This window comes from Otolemur garnettii, unplaced genomic scaffold (genome assembly GCF_000181295.1).
Source record: "Otolemur garnettii isolate 467f Iridium unplaced genomic scaffold, OtoGar3 scaffold00021, whole genome shotgun sequence".
NCBI classification, from domain to species: Eukaryota; Metazoa; Chordata; class Mammalia; order Primates; family Galagidae; genus Otolemur; species Otolemur garnettii.
Window position 1 is genome coordinate 6,185,811 of NW_003852416.1, and position 18,229 is coordinate 6,204,039.

Consider the following 18,229-nt stretch of genomic DNA (forward strand, 5'->3'; position numbering starts at 1 on the left):
ACCAACAGGGCAGGGCGGTGGTTTACAGCAGAGGTCAGGCACGGAGAGACAGAAAGAGCAAAGCCAAGAGGGCCCCGGCTGGCTCTGCCACACAACAGGTGGCGGACTCTGAGGATGTGTCTTTGGGTGAGACTCAGTCTCCTCATCGGTCAGAAGGATAAGAGACCCTTTACATTCCATGTCTCTTGAGTCAATAATATTTAGGAAGGCTGAAGAGCATTCTAGAAGTACCAAGATAACCTCAATTGGAAGCCAGGCTCTTGAAGGACAGCTGGAAGAGTTGAAAGTACCATATGAAACCTGAACTAAAAACTGGGAAGTGATGTCAGCACTGCCTTCTACCATGTGATGGATTATTACAGGGAGCACAATCAGCTGTTCTCTATTTCTGGAGAGACGAGAACAAGAAGAACTAGAACAAAAGAAAATGGGATCAAATTGCAATGAAGACTGTGAAGTAACAGAATGAGCTTCTCCCGGAAGTTATAAGCATGCCTTTTGGGAAAGTCTTTAGAAAACAGTCTGTCCGTCCAAGATGATTCCGGACAGGGTCACCAGCTGTGGCTCCGGCAGTTGGAGGGGCCAGAAATCATTTCAGTGTCCCTTCCTGGCTCTGTGTTCCTGCAGCTGTATAATATTATGCACAAATATAGTGAAACCAAATTATCCCATTTATACATTTTATGTATCTATTAATACGGACAACAGCTTCCTTTCCATTTTACCAGTAAAGTTTTGACTACAAATGTAACTTGGCCTCTCCCCATTACAGCTCTGCCTTCAGAGCTAATTGCCTCGCAGAACACTTTAGGAGTCATTTTTCATTAGGATGGCGAGCAAGGGGAAGGCAGATGGCACAGTCATGTTATTGATTTGATGATCCTTGCCTGGCTTGTTGGATAAATGGAGCTGAGGGTATGGTCACTGCATCCAGACTTTTAGGGGCTTCAAGGTTCAATTCAAACTATATCACAGCAGGTTCAGGGAACGAGAATCCATTTAGTCCCCCCAAGGCTTCTAAATGATGATCCCAGGGACCAAGTAGGACTCCTTAAACTATCTCCCTGGAGTCCTGTGGACCTCTGTACGTCCTAGGTCTTAAAAAAGAGAGTGGGCTCTCTGCAGCTCTGCTGCTGCCTTTACCTGTGTGACAGCGCTGGACAAGCTGCCCATCAGTTACGGAGCGGTCTGCTCCATTTACATGAGCTATGCTCATTTGCAAATTATAAAGTGGATAAAAGGAGATAAATTACTCACTTTTCAGAGGGCCATTAATTTTCCCCTACAAGCCCTTATAGAAAGATCATTACGGCCTTACGGAGTTAATATAATTATAATCAACGTTTACCTTTTATAGAATTACATTTCCACTACTGGTGCTTGCTCCTCTAGGGGGACTTTTATTAAGAATGAGGGGATAGGAGATATTTGCATTTAAAAATACCTTTGGTAGGTACTGTGGCACCATTTTACAGTGCATGGCAGAACCTGAGATTAAACCATTTATCAGTATAGCGTGGAGCTTTCATTGACACTGGCCTCATGAGATTGATTTCCTAGAAAAATGTTTACGTAGAAAGAAGAAATTCCCAGGGGCTCTTACCCACACTGTTGTAGCCTTTTACCAGCTTCCTGGCAAGGAGGCATTTTCTCAAGTCACTTACTTTTCTTTTTGGATCTAGAAAGTCCCCTTCCTTCTGCCTTTTCTGGGCTCTACATATAGTTGAAGTTGTGCAGTACTGCTTGTTGTTAAGAGGTGAATTATTATTTCCTTTTTCTGGTTAAATTTTGCAACATGGTACAATAACCATGATGGAAGGTAAAGTCCCTCCTTGTAGGAGAGATCCAGAGACCTCGATTCTAATCCCCGCTCAGCTACAAACTCACTGACCCTAAACAAGTCTCTCCCTATCTCCAACTCTACAGGCTTTTTTTTTTTTTTGCAAACTGTGGGGTTGAACTAGATGGTTTCCAAGACATTTCCAAAGCTCTAAAAATTCTAAAATTCTCCGACACTCAGGATTACACCTCCACTCTTGCTAAATGCAAGAGGCGGTTGCTATGGACTGAATGTCTGTGTCCAATCCCCACCAACTCATATGCTGAAGTGCCCATCCCTTATTAATGATATTTGGAGGTGGGATCTTTGGGGAGGATTAAGTAGGTTTAAATAAGGTCAGAGGAGCTTCACAGTGGCATTAGTGCCCTTTTAGGAAGAAGAGGTCAGAGCCCTTTCTCTCTCTGCCATGTGAAGATACAGAGCAAGAAGGTGATCATCTGCCAACCAGGAAGAGGCCCTCACGGACACTGAGCCTGCCAGGCACCTTGGTCTTGTCCTTCTCAGCATCCAGAACTGTGGGATACAAAGGTCTATTGCTTAAGCTATTCGGACTATGTACTTTATTACAAAGGTCCAAATTACTAAAACTGTAAGCACCCTTCTGTTAAATTCTCGCAAACCTACATAAAGTAGGACTATTTAATACATGACCAATTAAAAGTAAAAACGGTTACTAAATGGCAGTTTTAAATAGACCTTAAGAAATATTGGGGGCTGATTTACCCTTCGCATTTTATTTGTATTGAAGAGGGTAATGTAACTCCATCTTGGAGCTAACTCCTCGCTCCTCCTCCTGGGCAAGGTCGCCCAGGTGGAATCAGTCTATCAGAAGAAGACTGGCTCCCTCCACACTTCTGGGCAGCCAGTCTGAAGGGGACCGGCTTCCCCCTTCCACACTTCTGGGCAAGGTCAATCAGCTCAGAGGGAGCCAGTCTATCAGAAACAGACAAGCAACCCCCCTCTAGAAAGTCCCTAATCATCGTAACAGCTCAGCCAATAGCAGCCCCTCCCCACAAAACACCCAATGGAATTCCTTTATACACTTGAAAAACTTCCGCTTGCTTCACTTTGGGGTCGCCCCTCCCTGGCTATACTATAGGGTGGAGCGACCCAGGCATATGCTTGCATTTAAATTAAAGCACTTCTTTGTTTTTACATGTGTGTATGGTAGTCTCTCAGCAGCCATTTAGGTCCCAACAGTATAGCCGAGATTTAGGTCTCAACAATATACCCCAAGTTTCTGTTTTGTGGCTTCAAAGGCAAGTTGCTTATTGCAACAAATCTTAATTTTCCCCTTCAACCTAGTAAGTTGATGTGTTGAGTTCTACTAATTTTTTACCAATCACATCTAGAAATACCAGAAAGGAGGAGAAAAGAAAAGAAAAGAAAAATGGGTCATGTTTCAGTAGTGGGAGTTCCATTTCTCATGTCCATAAATTCTAACCTCTCATGCAAGTATATTTTTAATTGCGCAATCTTGAAAGTATTTGAGTTAACATTAGGGTTAATGCAATTCTCTAGCAGGTTTAATTAGCCATGTTCACTATTCTTCATCTTTATATTCTTCTTTGTTTTCTTTACATAATCAATTTCTCTCAATTAACATGGTACAAAGATAAATTAAGAATTCTGCAAATGGAAAGACCATGGCCATGTCACTTCATAGTCACAGTGAGCCAGTGAATGAAAAGTTCGCGCTGTTCCCTGATACGAATGGCTCATGATCTCTGCCTATAGCTAAAAAACAAAAACAAGAAAGCTTAGAGTACTTTGATGAAAGACTTTTCCAGTTTTAAATTCTGGCTCCATAATTATTTACCATGTGGCCATAGAGAAGTTAATTAATGCCCATGAGTTCACTTTTCTCTTAAGTGAAAGAAAAGTGATACTATAGCTAACCTCTGAACAACATGGGAGTTAGAAGAACTGACTTCCTATGCAGTCAAAAATTTATATATAACTTGAGACTTCCCCCAAACTTACCAATAGCAGACTGTTGACCAGAAACCTTACTGATAATATATACAGTTGATTAGCACATATTCTATATGTTACATAATTATTATACACCGTATTCTTAAAGTAAGCTAGAGAATAAAAATAATAAAAATATATTTACTAATCATGATATGGAGATAGAGTATCATAAAGATCTTTATCCTTGTCAACATGTTAAGTAGGCTGCGGATGAGGTGGAGGGGTTGGGTTTTCCTAACTCAGGGGTGGTAGAGGCAGGAGGAAATCCATGTGTAAGGGAACTGGCATTGTTCAAACTCAGGTTGTCCAAGTGCCAACTGTACAGACCTTACAGGGTAGTAATAATTCATCAAGTATTAATAGTATGGAACATAGAACAGATTCATAACAAATGGTATGTTTCAACAGTAATGACTACAACAATACTTGATACTTTTTATTCATCAGACACAGTATTTTGTGAGGTGATCTGTCCTGAGTATAACTAATATACGGACATTTATTCCATAAAATTCAGAGAATTGTATTTGTTTGGTCATAGAGGGTGGAACTGATTTGTGCTCTTTAAAATTTAAATAAAATGCTTTTTAAAAATTATGATCTAAGGAAGAAACCAAAGTTCAAAACATGAAAATAGGGCGGTGCCTGTGGCTCAAAGGAGTAGGGTGCCAGCCCCATATGCCGGAGGTGGGGGGTTCAAACCCAGCCTCAGCCAAAAACTGCCAAAAAAAAAAACAAAACAAAACATGAAAATGGGAATAACTTTATGCTAAATTTAATACATGCTACACTGACAATAAAAATCACTTTATTGTTTCGTGTCATCTTTCCCTAATATTCTCTTGTTCATTCAACCTTAAATCCATATCACTGAGTTTTAACAGGGAGATTCCATCAAAGGTACGGCTCTGGGTTTGACTTCAGTCCCCAAAATATGTAGTTTGACTCCTACATGCATCATAAAAATATAAAATCTGGTCTATCAACATTTTGGGCTTGAAGTGAGATTTTACTTAGTAAAAGTTCACATATGTACATTATATATCTTTTCTATATGATTTTTGGTGACTAAGTACTATAACTTAAAGATAATTAATTTTGTCCATCAAGGAAATATTTATTAAGCAACTGCAAAGTAACAGAAACATGTTAGCAGCTGGAGATTCAAAGATGAAACAAGAAACAGCCACTGGAAGAGGAAAATCCGTCGGATCCTGTAATTCCTCTATCAGGAGTATATCCAAAAGACAAAAAATCACTTTGCAAAAAAGATACTTGCACCAGATTATTCATTGCAGTTTAATTTGTAATAGCCAAGTCATGGAAGAAGCCCAAGTGCCCGTCGACCCATGAATGGATTAATGAATTGTGGTATATGTATACCATGGAATACTATGCAGCCTTAAAAAAGATGGAGACTTTACCTCTTTTATGTTTACATGGAGGGACCTGGAACATATTTTCCTGAGTAAAGTATCTCAAGAATGGGGGAAAAGTATCCAATGTACTCAGTACTTCTATGAAACCAACTTATATTTACTCACACTTTCTTACGAAAGACAAAACACAACTATAGCTCAGGATGAAGGAGAGAAATGGAGTGGGAAGGGAGGGGCAGGGGGTTTGATAGAGGGAGGGTAAACAGCAGGACCACACCCATGGAGCATATCGCAAGGATACAAGTCAAATCTGTCAAGTGTAGAACATAAATATCTTAACACAATGATCAAGTAAATGAGGTGAAAGCTATGTTGATTGGTTTGATGTAACCACGTCAGATTGTGTAAGAAATTGTATCCCACATATGCATAAATGTATTCATGATCTATGTGTATATGACTTAATAATTAAAAAAAAAAAAGGAAAAGAAACAGCCACTGTCCTCAGGGAACTTACCACCTGGGGAGAAAGTTAAGGAAAGCACTCAGTGACCCTGTGCTGTCAGAAGGTGCTGACGTTCGAGCCAACATATCAGACAGGATTTCAAGGACAGTGAAGTCATGTTTGTGGGGGAGCATAGAAAAGGCCTCACGGAAGAGGAAATGGCATTGAACTGGGCTTTGAAAACAGGCAGCTGAGAGGGAGAGGACACTTCATGTACAGGAAACAACAGTGGGTGTGGCAGACCACACACACACTCTCACCGAATCACAGGAAGGAAAACACATGGAATTACAGGGCTGTAGCAATCACAAAGATGTTCTATCTAGCCACCTTCCTTAGTTTATAGATGAGGAAACAGAGGGTCTGAGAGGTTAGAATAATTGCCCACTAGGCTGTACAGTTAGGCATAGGTGGGGACTGTTCCCCAGGCACTGTTAAGCCTGGAAGGGTGGTTGAGAGGTCAAGGAGGGCCTTACATCCCCGAGTAAGTGGCTGGACTTACTTCAGAGGTGATGAAAAGTCTGCCAAGGTTTATGAGGAAAGAAGGGATATGATTAGAATCGTGCTTTCCTTTGGCTGCAGCCCAGGTGAGAAGCAAGATGACCCATTGTACATGTGCTTTATTTAACCTCTCTATTCCTTCCTAATGCCGCGACCCTTTAATACAGTTCCTCATGCTGTGGTGACCCCCAACAGCCTGCACAGAGCCCGGAGGGAATGAGCATGATGGAAAGATTATGTCTGCTCTCCCTGTTCCAGGGCTAACGATGTAAGTACCTTCATGGCTACTCAGAGAAGAAAATTAACTTGAAGGGTTCAGGCTTGAGCCCCTTTGAAGCAGGCTTTACAAAAACAGGGGAGGAGAAAAGCTGGCCTAGGGAATGGTGGGAGGGGCAGAGAGAGAAAAGGAAGGGTGACTTAACATCTGACCAGCAGGAGATTCAGGTTGTCTGAAGACCCACAAGACTGGGAGTCAGTTGCAGAGAAGCTTCCCTCGGGGAGTGGTGAGGAGACGAGAGGCTGGTTAAGGATCAAGTGCGGGGGCTGAATGCTTTCATCTGAGGGGCCATGAACCCGACCAAGCACAGTAGGGGGGTGCAAAGCTGTGACTGAGATGGACCAAGACAGGGAACACAGGGGAGAAGAAAGTCTCCAGAAGGTGGGGAAGGGCGGGGGGGAGTATTCAACAATCAAACGCTACACAGACATGATGGAAAGTGAGAACTGAGGAAAGGACATTTTAATCCAGTGGTTCTCAACCTTCCTAATGCCACGACCCTTTAATACAGTTCCTCATGCTGTGGTGACCCCCAACCATAAAATTATTTTCGTTGCTACTTCATAACTTTAATTTTGCTATTGTTATGAATCGTAATATAAATATCTGATATGCAGGGTGGTCTTAAAGCGACCCCTGTGAAAGGGTCATTCGACCCTGTGACACCCATAGGTTGAGAACAGCTGTTTTAATGACTATGGTGTCACTCTATTACCACTGTAGAAGAATGCTAGGCTGACCCATTGTACATGTGCTTTATTTAACCTCTCTATTCCTTGATTCCTTGTTCATAGCACTTATACACAGTTTAATTATAGGTGTGTTGAATGATCATTTGTTTCACGTTTATCTCATCTCCACATAGGCCGTAGCCACTATGAGGACAGGATCTCTGTTTTTGCCTCTCCATATATGCAGTGCTGGCACATAGCAGACATTTAAATATTTCTTAAATGAATAAAGGTAGCCAAAATGAGGATCTATAATAACTATATTTTGGATGGAACACAAAATTATTTCCTACTGTTGACTTTAGGATCTTTTTAATATCAGGTATTTTTTTGACACCGTCATATTTATTAACAATAATCTCAGATATTTGTTCTCACATCTGTTGTTTCCTGGGCTCTCTGCCTGACTTTGCAGTTCATTTTACTATGAAGTATCTGCTTTTTCTTTCTTCTTTACGAAGATACATATACTGGTGGTAAACCAGTATTTCACCTAGAGATTAAAAGGTAACTAATGTGCTAAATTTTTATGGGGGAGTTTTGATACAATTTGATGGTTGTCTTTCTTATTCCAGCCCCCTCTTACAAGGACAGTGCTAAGACTATATCACCAGATGTGTTTCTACAAGTGTGAAGATATGGTGGCAGAGTTACGAAAGGAAAACCAAGAGTCTGAAGGGATGGAAACTCCAGAGGCTTCTAGAGAATGGAAATTGTCTTTAAAGAAGAACAAAGAAAACTGGCTCCTGAGGAGAAGATACCACACTATGAGTTGGCAGATGTGGAATCTGTTCCCCATCCCTCTCTGAGGACTTGAGAAATGCCTACCTCTCATCGCTGGTAAGAGATTCCTTTTACTAACTTCTAAAATAGGGGCACTCGGAATCATCTATACATGTTTCAAACGTTCTAAGAGGACAGGAAACTAGATTTCAATAACACAATTACTGAGAATTATTTTTAATTTAAGGAGTTATGCTAATTAATTTCTAGTCACTAATAAGCAATACATATGAAAATACAGTTTCCCAGATGCTTCTGAGCAGCTGGAGGGATAAGTTAATGTACCAGTTAGTAGCACGTTATCTGCTCTTCCCACCCCATAATTTGTAGTAGAACTGCACGGTGGGTTTCGAGTGAAATGAATCCCAGGAATCTAACAAAATCCAATCATTTTTACATGAGGAAATAGGATCCAGAGACTAAGACACTTGCCACGGTCACACAGCTATTTCGTGGCAGAGCTGAGACTCAGAGCTTGTAGGCCCCTGATCACATATATTAACAATAATCCTATTACATACACTAATCATAGTTTCATTACAGATGTGTCATGGCCCACACATATTTGCATTTTACCAAATTTCTGAAATTAAGTTACCAAGAAAGACAAAATTCCCCTTGCTCCTTTAAGCCAAAGAGTAAGCCAGGCTCTCTTTGACTCTAGATTTAAATCTTTTTTAGGAGTAGGGATATCTTGAATGCCCTCGTATCTCACGCACAGAAGCCCTGTGATGAGAGCGACACATGTGGGCTGAGGATCTGGTTGAGTCGCTGCATTCAGTGCTCTGGCCCTGGGCAAGTCATTTAATCTCTCTAGAGTTTCAGTTTTTTAGTCAGTAAAGTGGGATCATCATCGTCATACTCCCATTAGGCGTGTAAACCAACGAATACACATAAAGCACCTGATCCCGTGCCCAGGATTCCTGCTTCTCTTCCTTTTCCCCTCTTTTCATTTAATTAAAACAAAGTTCTCTTGTTGTCATTATCATAAACAGGAAAGGCCTCTATAACACTGTGGGGAAATTATTATTGTAAACATTATATAATGCTTATTCAAAATATTCTAGATTATTCAAAGAATTCTGTTCACAATTTCAAACCCTTAGACTTTCCGCAGCATTATTTTTGATTATGTGAGATCTATTACATATGAGGCAGAATCATGCAAAATTCTACTTTTAGTTGAAGCACACAGCTTCTTTTCAGCAGTAGATATTTGGGCCATCAGATTTTTAATCCAATGAGAAAAGTTAATCTGCTTCTCATTAGGAAGGATTCATAAACTATGAAATCCATAATCTTCCCTCACAAAGTGACAGCAATCATTACCGTTTTCAATTTATGCTTTCGAAGAACTCTGTTTACTTGGTCCACATTTCATCTTAATGTGGCTCTAAAACACTTGGGGACCAGGCTGCCCAGGGGGATGGGGACATGCTTGGTTGTTTAGTGTCACGCAGCAGTTACTTAACGTGTCCCGTTTTCATGGGATGTCAATCTGTCAACCACTTTGAGGCCACAGAAGAAAAGAGGCTGCTGGCGCACAAATACATAAACAACAGTGTATCCTCCACGTTCACCCGAGGAAGCCTGGCAGAGTTGGCTGCGGTTTCTCCCGGAGAATCCGCAGTGAAGCTGCAGGTCTACTGGGTGGGAGAGAAGAAGGCCAGAAAGCCTATTCATATCTTTTGTCTTACGATTCTAAGCCACCTGAAGGGAGAATTGCACAAGTGCCTAAGGTCATGACATTAAAAAACAAAAAAGATTAGTGCGTGGGTAGTCTCCGGGGTGAATCTGTGTGGTTTTTCTTTTGACCTCTGATGAGAGTCATAAGGCAGGGAGCTCACACATTCAGACAGACCCTAAAAGGGCCGTGCCCAAGCATTTCTTGCTGGATATTACGGACGCAGTTGCTGATAGAGAATAAAGACCAAAGACCACACCATTTCTTAAAGCGAAAAAAATTAATCACTATCCACAACCAAAAAGAGATAGTCAAAGCAGCACCTACACATTTCTGAATCATTTTTTTAGGGCTGACATTCAGTTTCTGGGGAAGAACCGCCATACTCATGGGAGGCTTCCGCTGCCCCCACATCCCCAGACTCATCCTTCCCTCCCAGGCTTTTGTTCATGCCAGTGAAGAGTGCAGATGACACTGGCATTCAGGAAGCTACATTTCAAAAAGAAGCCAAATAAAAAAATTGGATACTGTGCAAAGCATTGCAAGAAGACTTTTAATTTAATACTCAGTGCTAGTTGAATCACTGAATGGAGACATAAATAGCCCAAGAGCCAAGAGAAGCCTCCGGGCGCCCTGTCCTTCACAGATGGAGGTGGACTCTGGAGTTTCCCAGGAGGCTTCTTCCCCTCCAGCATCTCCTCAACCACCCCAGCCTCCCACCCTGCACCAAAGGCCACAATAGGCTCCACAGATCATAGGGCTCTTAGGAGAGGAAGCTGGGAACACATGAATGAATTTGAATCCATTGGTTCATTTTACTGTAGCTAATTGAGGTTTAAAGCTGGAAGCGGTTGCTCAAGGGTGTATTTCCCAGGTCTCCCGTCATCATTCTCAGTAGTGTCAAAAGCATTTATGAACTTTCTACCTGTAGAGCACTGTGCTAAGCACGAGCATCTATAAACTTTCAGTAAAGACAGAGGGTGAGCCAAGCTCTAGCAATGACATAACCAAAGTCAACGTTCCCCTTCCAAGGGAATGATTGGTTTGCAAATAATTAGTGGGATGCATTTCCTCTCATCGTATTGGATGATACTATGTGTGCACACCAAACGTTTTGATGAAGAGTGAAAAAGTAGTAATTTTATGTGCATATTGTTGTCAGTATCTGCCTTATTCTGGGAGAACCTCGATGATCACATTAGAAAATTTCTCTTTACAGATACTTCCTTTTATTTTTTGCAGTGCAGTCAAGAGCTTTCCATTTTATTGTTTCCCAACATTTTATTATTAAGAACTTAAATGTGGTAAACATGAAAGCATTTGGTAATTCTTTCTCACCTGTATTCTCGCCACCTAGATCCTACCATTAATATTGTCCATTACTTGCTTTATGACCCTATCTGTCCATCTTACTGTCCATCCTTCAACATATCCTATGTTCTTGATGCATTTTAAAGTACACACAGGTAGCAGATCATGCTGTATTTTGAAGGAGTAGAACCAAAAAGTCCTATAAGAATAGAGGGGAAAAACGAATAGATTCTTTTTGAAAACAAAAAGAAGCTCATCGTGAGTTATCCACACAGACACTCATTATAGTTTAATCTTCGGGCTCTGTAAAATGTACGGTAAGCTATTGCAACGTTCCGTCTACTGGTATCAACCCTGGAGACACTTTTAGTCCTCTCCAAATGCTTGGCTTTGGGGAGACACGTGCTGTTGGTAATAAAGAAACCAACTACCTGCTATAGACCATCAGGAAGACTTACCTGGAACTCTCGTGATACAGACTTCTTGTTTTTTCCCCTACACTCTTTCCTGTCCCCTCCCCAGTTACTCCTTTAGTGTAGAAATGCAGTGCTTTTGATGCCTCATTCTTCTCATTTATAAAGCAAGTTGTATAATACCTGCCTCACGGCCTTGTCGTGAAGATCAAATGTGAAGACTAGGAGGACACGTTATATATGAAGAGTGGAGCAATACGCCTGCCTAAGACAGCATTAGTGTCAGGAATCTTAATGTGGCTGAGAAAATGCAGCTGAGGTAATGCTCCCCGCTGCCACTGGGCTCTTTCAAATCAGTCAAAAATGTTCTCAAAGTTAAAGTGACAGAGTATTGGCACTTGCCTTCACTCTGCCCATCAGTAAGTCATCTTGTCAAGGGTTGAGAAGCACCTTGGTGGGTGTCACACAGACTTGTTTTCATTAGTGAAGTGTTTGTTTTGGATATCATCCCAGCTTTAAAACAATACTTCCATTAGCTGGGCACAGTATCTATAATTATCCATCTTACAGGACTAGGGCCAAGCTTTTCTGCTTACTGCATCCCATTTACCTTGGTGGTGCTGAAGGAAGAGTGAGACATTCACTTAACGTATAAGAAGGTACAGAGAATGCTTATTTAGTAGAATAAAAATTGCAATGAACTTTGAATAAAAATTCCTGGAAGAACGTATCATCAAGTACTGTGAATAATGAGCCTGAATGTGACAGAAACTCCCTTATATGGGGAAAATTCTGGTGCATGAACATCTAATGTTTACAGGGTATATGGTAGTGCTTTTTCCATTTGATTGTGTGTCTGGTTGGACACAAATCAAGAAAGTGAGGAGGAAATTCAAAACCAACTATGGAAGCAAGAAAAGATGAAATAAGCAGGGAGGCAAGTTCATCATCAATTATTGTTATTGAGAACGTGCCAGACCTCTGGCACTTTATTTTATACCTAAGAGGACTTGAAGAGAAAGACAGATGTGAAACTACCCTTGTCCCCCAAAAGCAGCCTTTCTACTAAAGGCTGGATAGAGAAAACAATGAAGATACACAAAAAAAATTAGAAATTGCAAATAGAATAGGGCATATAAAAAGAAAGAAAGAAAGGTGGTTTGGGGTGGTGCCTGCGGCTCAGTGAGTAGGGCGCCAGCCTTATATACGGAGGGTGGCAGATTTGAACCCAGCCCCGGCCAAACTGCAACAAAAAAATAGCCGGGCATTGTGGTGGGCGCCTGTAGTCCCAGCTACTTGGGAAGCTGAGGCAAGAGAATTGCCTAAGCCCAAGAGCTGGAGGTTGCTGTGAGCTGTGACACTATGGCACTCTAGCAAGGGCGACAAAGTAAGACTCTGTCTCAAAAAAAAAAAAAAAAAAAGAAATGTGGTTTGTCATTTAAATAAAAGTTATACTCAACATTGAAAATGTTTAGATGTGGACAACAGCACAGAAAAGAGTAGACCTCTAAGAGGAAACAGAATTATTCCCAAATCCAAAACACGCTTTTCATGTAGAAAAAGGAGAATCAGAAGAAAGGCTGATTGTGTCCATCTAAGAGGGAGAGTTTTCCAGCGCATGAATGTACCTGTCTGGTTGTGGAAGTAAGGACATAATTTAAACCTACTGAATTGCATTAGGCTACTATTCTCTGATGCCACTCGACATTCCGAATACACAGGTCAACCTCCTACTTCAGTTTCACATTCACGAAGCAAATTTGTGATCATATTTATAATTTGGCTTCCCATATGACACTCCTACTGACAGAAAGGCAGATGCCCAGAAGGATCAAGAACACGGTTGCCCCACTAGTGAGATTTTTCATTGCAATTGCAACAGTGAATTGGTGTAAGTGAATACACATACATGTATACATTATACGCAACCACACACAGATTCAACATGTGTTTATAAGAGAAAAACTAGCAGATCCAAATTTATAGCAATGCAGATTTCTATACATTTGGGTAAAAGTTTGTATTCTAATAATATTTTCCCGTGCTCTAAATTAAAATCTTGCGAAGGTCCTTCCTGTGCTATTTGATGGTGTTATTTACTTTTTCTTTTCAGTCTACAAGTTTTGCTTTACTATGGAAGCGCCTCATTCATCTTACCTGACTGCCCGGGGGGAGGGGCACCTGAGGATCCTCGTGGTAGGCAAAGAAACACAGTCAGAACAGCAGCTCTGTGCCCAGCACATGGCTCCATGGCTATTGGTTTGGGTGCACCCTGTAAAAGAAAACTCGTTTTAAGTTTTCCTAATTGAGATGACATTGCTATTTTACCTTTCACTCTATCTACCCCTTGGTCTGCAGGACTATATTCCTCGTTATTGGAAACACATACCATGTGTCATTCTAATGCTAACTCCCAGCACAGCATAGATGTGCAGTCAGCCTACACTGGAATAAAGGAATGAATTTCGCCATATTTGATGAGCAGCTTGGGAACCACAAAGTTACCCAACTTTTATTGATTTCTCCCTATTGTTTCCTCTCGCCAATGATGTGTTACACAACACAGTTCATCTAACAAAGTGATTGCAATTCAGAGTATTTTGTTGGCATATCTTTATTTTTTAATTTTTTTAAATTTACTTTTGACTATCTGTATTTAAAGGATATGACATGATGCTTTGATATATATACATATATATAAAATGAAATAATTAACACGGTCAAGCAAATTAATATAACCAACACCTGACATAGTTATTTTTTGGTGGTAAAGGCACTTAAAATCTATTATTTTAGTAAACTTTCAGTATAAAATACAAGAGAACTAACTATAGTCCTCATGCTGTTCATTAGATCTCTAGCCTTAATCATCCTGCGTAACTGCAAGTTTACCCCTTGACCTACATCTCCCCACTCCCTCCCCCTGCACCAGTCTACTGTCTCCATGGATTCATTTTTTTCTTTTAGAATCTGCAGGTATAAGTGAGATCATGTTGGCATATCTTTACCGCCACTGTAGTGAAATACATATTTAATATTCATCCACCAAGGCGCTTCATCATAACATAACTTTAGGACTGACTACAGGAAATAAATACATAATAATACTAGTAAAAGTAATTGCTAGTATTTTAGGTATTCCAAACACTTTACTTATATTAACTTACTTAAATCTTATAATAACCCTGTAAGATGAGAAGACTGAAGCAAGCTCAAATAAAGCCAGCTCAAATTCATAAAACTGGGAAAGAGTAGCGGGGCTGGCATTTCAGCTCAGGCAGGCTGCCTCCTGATTCCATATTCTCAACCACACAAAGTAGCTTATGGTATGCATGCCTGTACAAACAAATATGTACTCTACACATGCATACATAAGCATACGCGTGTGCACACTCACAACCCACACACACACATATGACCACACAAGCACATACATGGTATTTGCGCCTAAAGACAAGGTGACCTTTGAAAGAATGAGGCTATCATTTTGGCCTAGGAAAGGTTGTTTTGGCTAGGTCATTCAAAGAACGACAGATGAGATGTGGTTGATATATCAAATCAACATTTGTCAAAAGCAAAGTTAAACAGAAGTAAAAGTACTATAGCTTTAATTATTAGAACAAATGATTTGTTCTGGTTTTTTTTTTTTCACTGATGATACTTAAACTTTTCAGAAGAAATATAGACATATGCAGTCATTCCCTTAGAATATTCCAGAATATTGCCATTTCCAGAAAGTTTAATGAGGCTTTAAAGATAAAATATGTCCCCTTTCATGTAAAACTTTGACTGAGATTTCTGGCGACAACGGTTTTATGCGGTTATAAAGGATTTCTCCTTTATAGCAACATAAATCTCATGTTTTAGAGTTATCCTTATATAGATACATTTTGGGAGCATTCAATATAAAGGTGAAAGTGGCTGTGGCAGTAGAAGTAAAGGGCATAAAAATATTCCAAGCAAATGCTGTAAGCCATGTTGCAATACTTGTATCAAGTTACATGATCTATGGCTTTACACTTTAGAGCTTACATTTAATTTAACAGAATTATTTTTGAAAATGTTAAGTCAAAATCAGCATAAGTACATAGATATTCTCCAGTGATGTAAATATTTGGAGAATAGGCTTGTCATCTTCCAAGGCTAAAAGAAAAATACTGTGAATGTTTCAAATCATATTTCTAAGCTACTCAAATTTATTTTAATAAATGCAAACTATTTGCAAAGGTCAATTGGTTAACATATACTAAGAGAACATAAAATAAATTTAAAGTGATATATTAGAAATACTAAAATCCCTTTCACTGGATTCATTTCACTAGAAATAATTGATCATTTCTATTAATAGGCAGGGGGTTTATTATTGTTGTTGTTTTATTTTTCAGCTCTCTATGTAATACCTGGAACTAGTCAGAATTTCAAAAACCACTTTTAAAAACTTGATTGCAAAAATTAGACCAGCAGAATTTTATCATTACAAAAAGATGGGAAATAGCGGTTCTTGGTTTAGGGGATTTAGAAAAACCAAAACAATTAGGCTGTGTATCAGTCGATCATTTTGCCAGGCCTTTCTACTATTTTTAACACTAGTAGAAAATATTGTAAGCATCAAATGCTGGTGTTTAAATATCAGAAGCACCAATAGAGATAAAAACTAGTAAAAAAAAAAAAAAAGAACAAAACTAAATTTCATGTGGAATAAAACCTAATTATTTTAACACTTTAAGTTTTGGGAACTCAGCAGCAGATAAGGACAATATAATAGAGTATCTTTATCATGGAAGATACATTATGTCTGCATAATAGCTACGTATGTAAAATCATCCTTAAAATTGTTCCCTCACTTTTAATTCTACTGCCATTGTATGGAAAATATTCTGAAATGGCTGTATATTTATACGCTATATAAAAGATTATAATCCTACTTTAAAATGAAATTGACTTATAACTTTGTCTATTTTTAGCTCTAAGAATTTTCATAAAAGGATATTAGCAAAATATGAATTATTCATTATGTTCAAAATATTAGTTTCTAGCATAGTTTTGATACTCTGAAAAGAATTCACATAATGTAAAAATTATTTCCAGAGTTTGTGGCAAATGTCTGTATCACTTTTGATACAGAATTTTAAATACGACACCCCCCAACTTTATAGCACTTGAGTTTTACAATAGAAAATAGCAAAACCTCATAAATGACAATATTTCTGATACCTTGAGGTTTGTCAATTGTTTAGTGATAAACACAAAGCCATGAATCAAAATAATTTCATAATGATATAACATGTTCACTGTGCTGTGTAATTTATCATGCATTTTCCATGGCTGCCTTTGAAAGAGATAAAGCCTGGGTTTGTTTGCCCACAGCTCTCAGCAACTGTGATTTACTTTTAGGCATTTTCATGTTTGTTGTACTGCAAGAAGCTGGTTTTAGACCGTGCCAGAAAACATCACTGACAGCTATTTAATTAGCAGTCCTTGTGCATTAAGCAAACAGCACTTTTACAACAGACTCATTTTGTTCATTCTAGTGTTTTCCAAGTGATTGTACTCTTATTTTCAAGTTGTTGTTTTAGGAGCAGAAATTCTATATTAGACTCTTTCCATTTTACAGCTATTAAGATAAACAAGTTACTAGAAAAGCTTCTAGAATAAAAAATATTCTTAAAATTATAGTTCTTAAAACTCATAAAAATATATTCTAAAAATGAGACCATCTTTGGGGTCTAGGATGTATCCTGGGAGAAACTGCTGCTGCATGAATCACTGACCGCCTGTTTGGAAAACATCAATGGGTAAAGCTGGCCACTTGCTTCCTTCTCCACTGGCTTTTTCCAAGGGAGAGTGAGAGGTAGGTGAGTGATTTACTTCTGGGAAGCACACTGAGGCCCTATGCTGGAATCTTTGTCCTTGGAAGCTGATGATTTAACAGAATCCTTGGATGTTCTTGGATTAGTCATTCCCATATAAGTGGGATTGAGTTTAACATTCAAGAACACAAAAAGTTAAAACAAAGAAAAAAGTTACAACTTTTTTCAAAAACATTTTTTAGCATTTCCAAAGTAAGGCTTGCAAACCCAAATTCTGTCAAGGAATAGCCTAATAACTAACATTTATTAAGTGCTTACATATGCCTGGTACTATGGTCAATGCTTACGTGGTTTAATCCTATCCCACCAGGTAGAGACTATTTCAATTTTCCAGATGACAGAACTCAAGCTTAAAGAGTTTAAGTAACATAACTAAAGTTGCAGACCTAATAAGTGTCAGAAATAGGATTTGGACTAATGTAGTTAGTTAGTAGTCTGTCTTCTGAGCTTATACACTTAACACTATGCTATACTGCCCGTGATGGCTAAGAAGACTGTCTTGCCTTCTAAAATAGGTGAGCACTAACAAGAAAGTAAATCTGCAAATGTCTGTTGATGAAAAGAACACGTTCGTGGGTCCAATGGGCTTGAGGGATGCTACACTGTGATCTCTCTGTAATAGAGAACAAAACGGCATTGTTCCAGGCTCACCAGCCAGGCTCTGTGTCTAGGTGGTCATCTAATCTCATCCTTTACTCTGTATAGATTCCATGTTGGATTAATGTAAGGGTTCACCACTCAGCAACTGTGCCCAAGGTTTCCAGACTCTGTGCCTTCTTCACTCACAATCTTCCTGTGGTCTAGGGCATCCTTGCCCCAGGTCTCTAATGTTCCTTATCTCATGTGTCTCTCAAAGCCACCTTAAATGTCACCTGTCCAGAAAGCTTTCCCCAGGCTGAGGTATTACTTTCTCCCTCTTTAGTTCTTCAATCTCACCTCTTGTGGACTTCTTTATTTC

General features: G+C 39.4%; 1 protein-coding gene across 1 annotated transcript in view; it reads right to left on the reverse strand.

Moving 5' to 3' along the window:
• The window catches only part of ATRNL1 (attractin like 1), a 701,118-nt gene that overhangs the window by 80,492 nt on the left and 602,397 nt on the right, over window positions 1-18,229 (reverse strand). Inside the window, exon 28 of the mRNA XM_003787143.1 lies at window positions 13,559-13,673. Coding sequence (XP_003787191.1) covers window positions 13,559-13,673 — 115 coding nt within the window. The remainder of the gene's footprint in view (window positions 1-13,558; window positions 13,674-18,229) is intronic.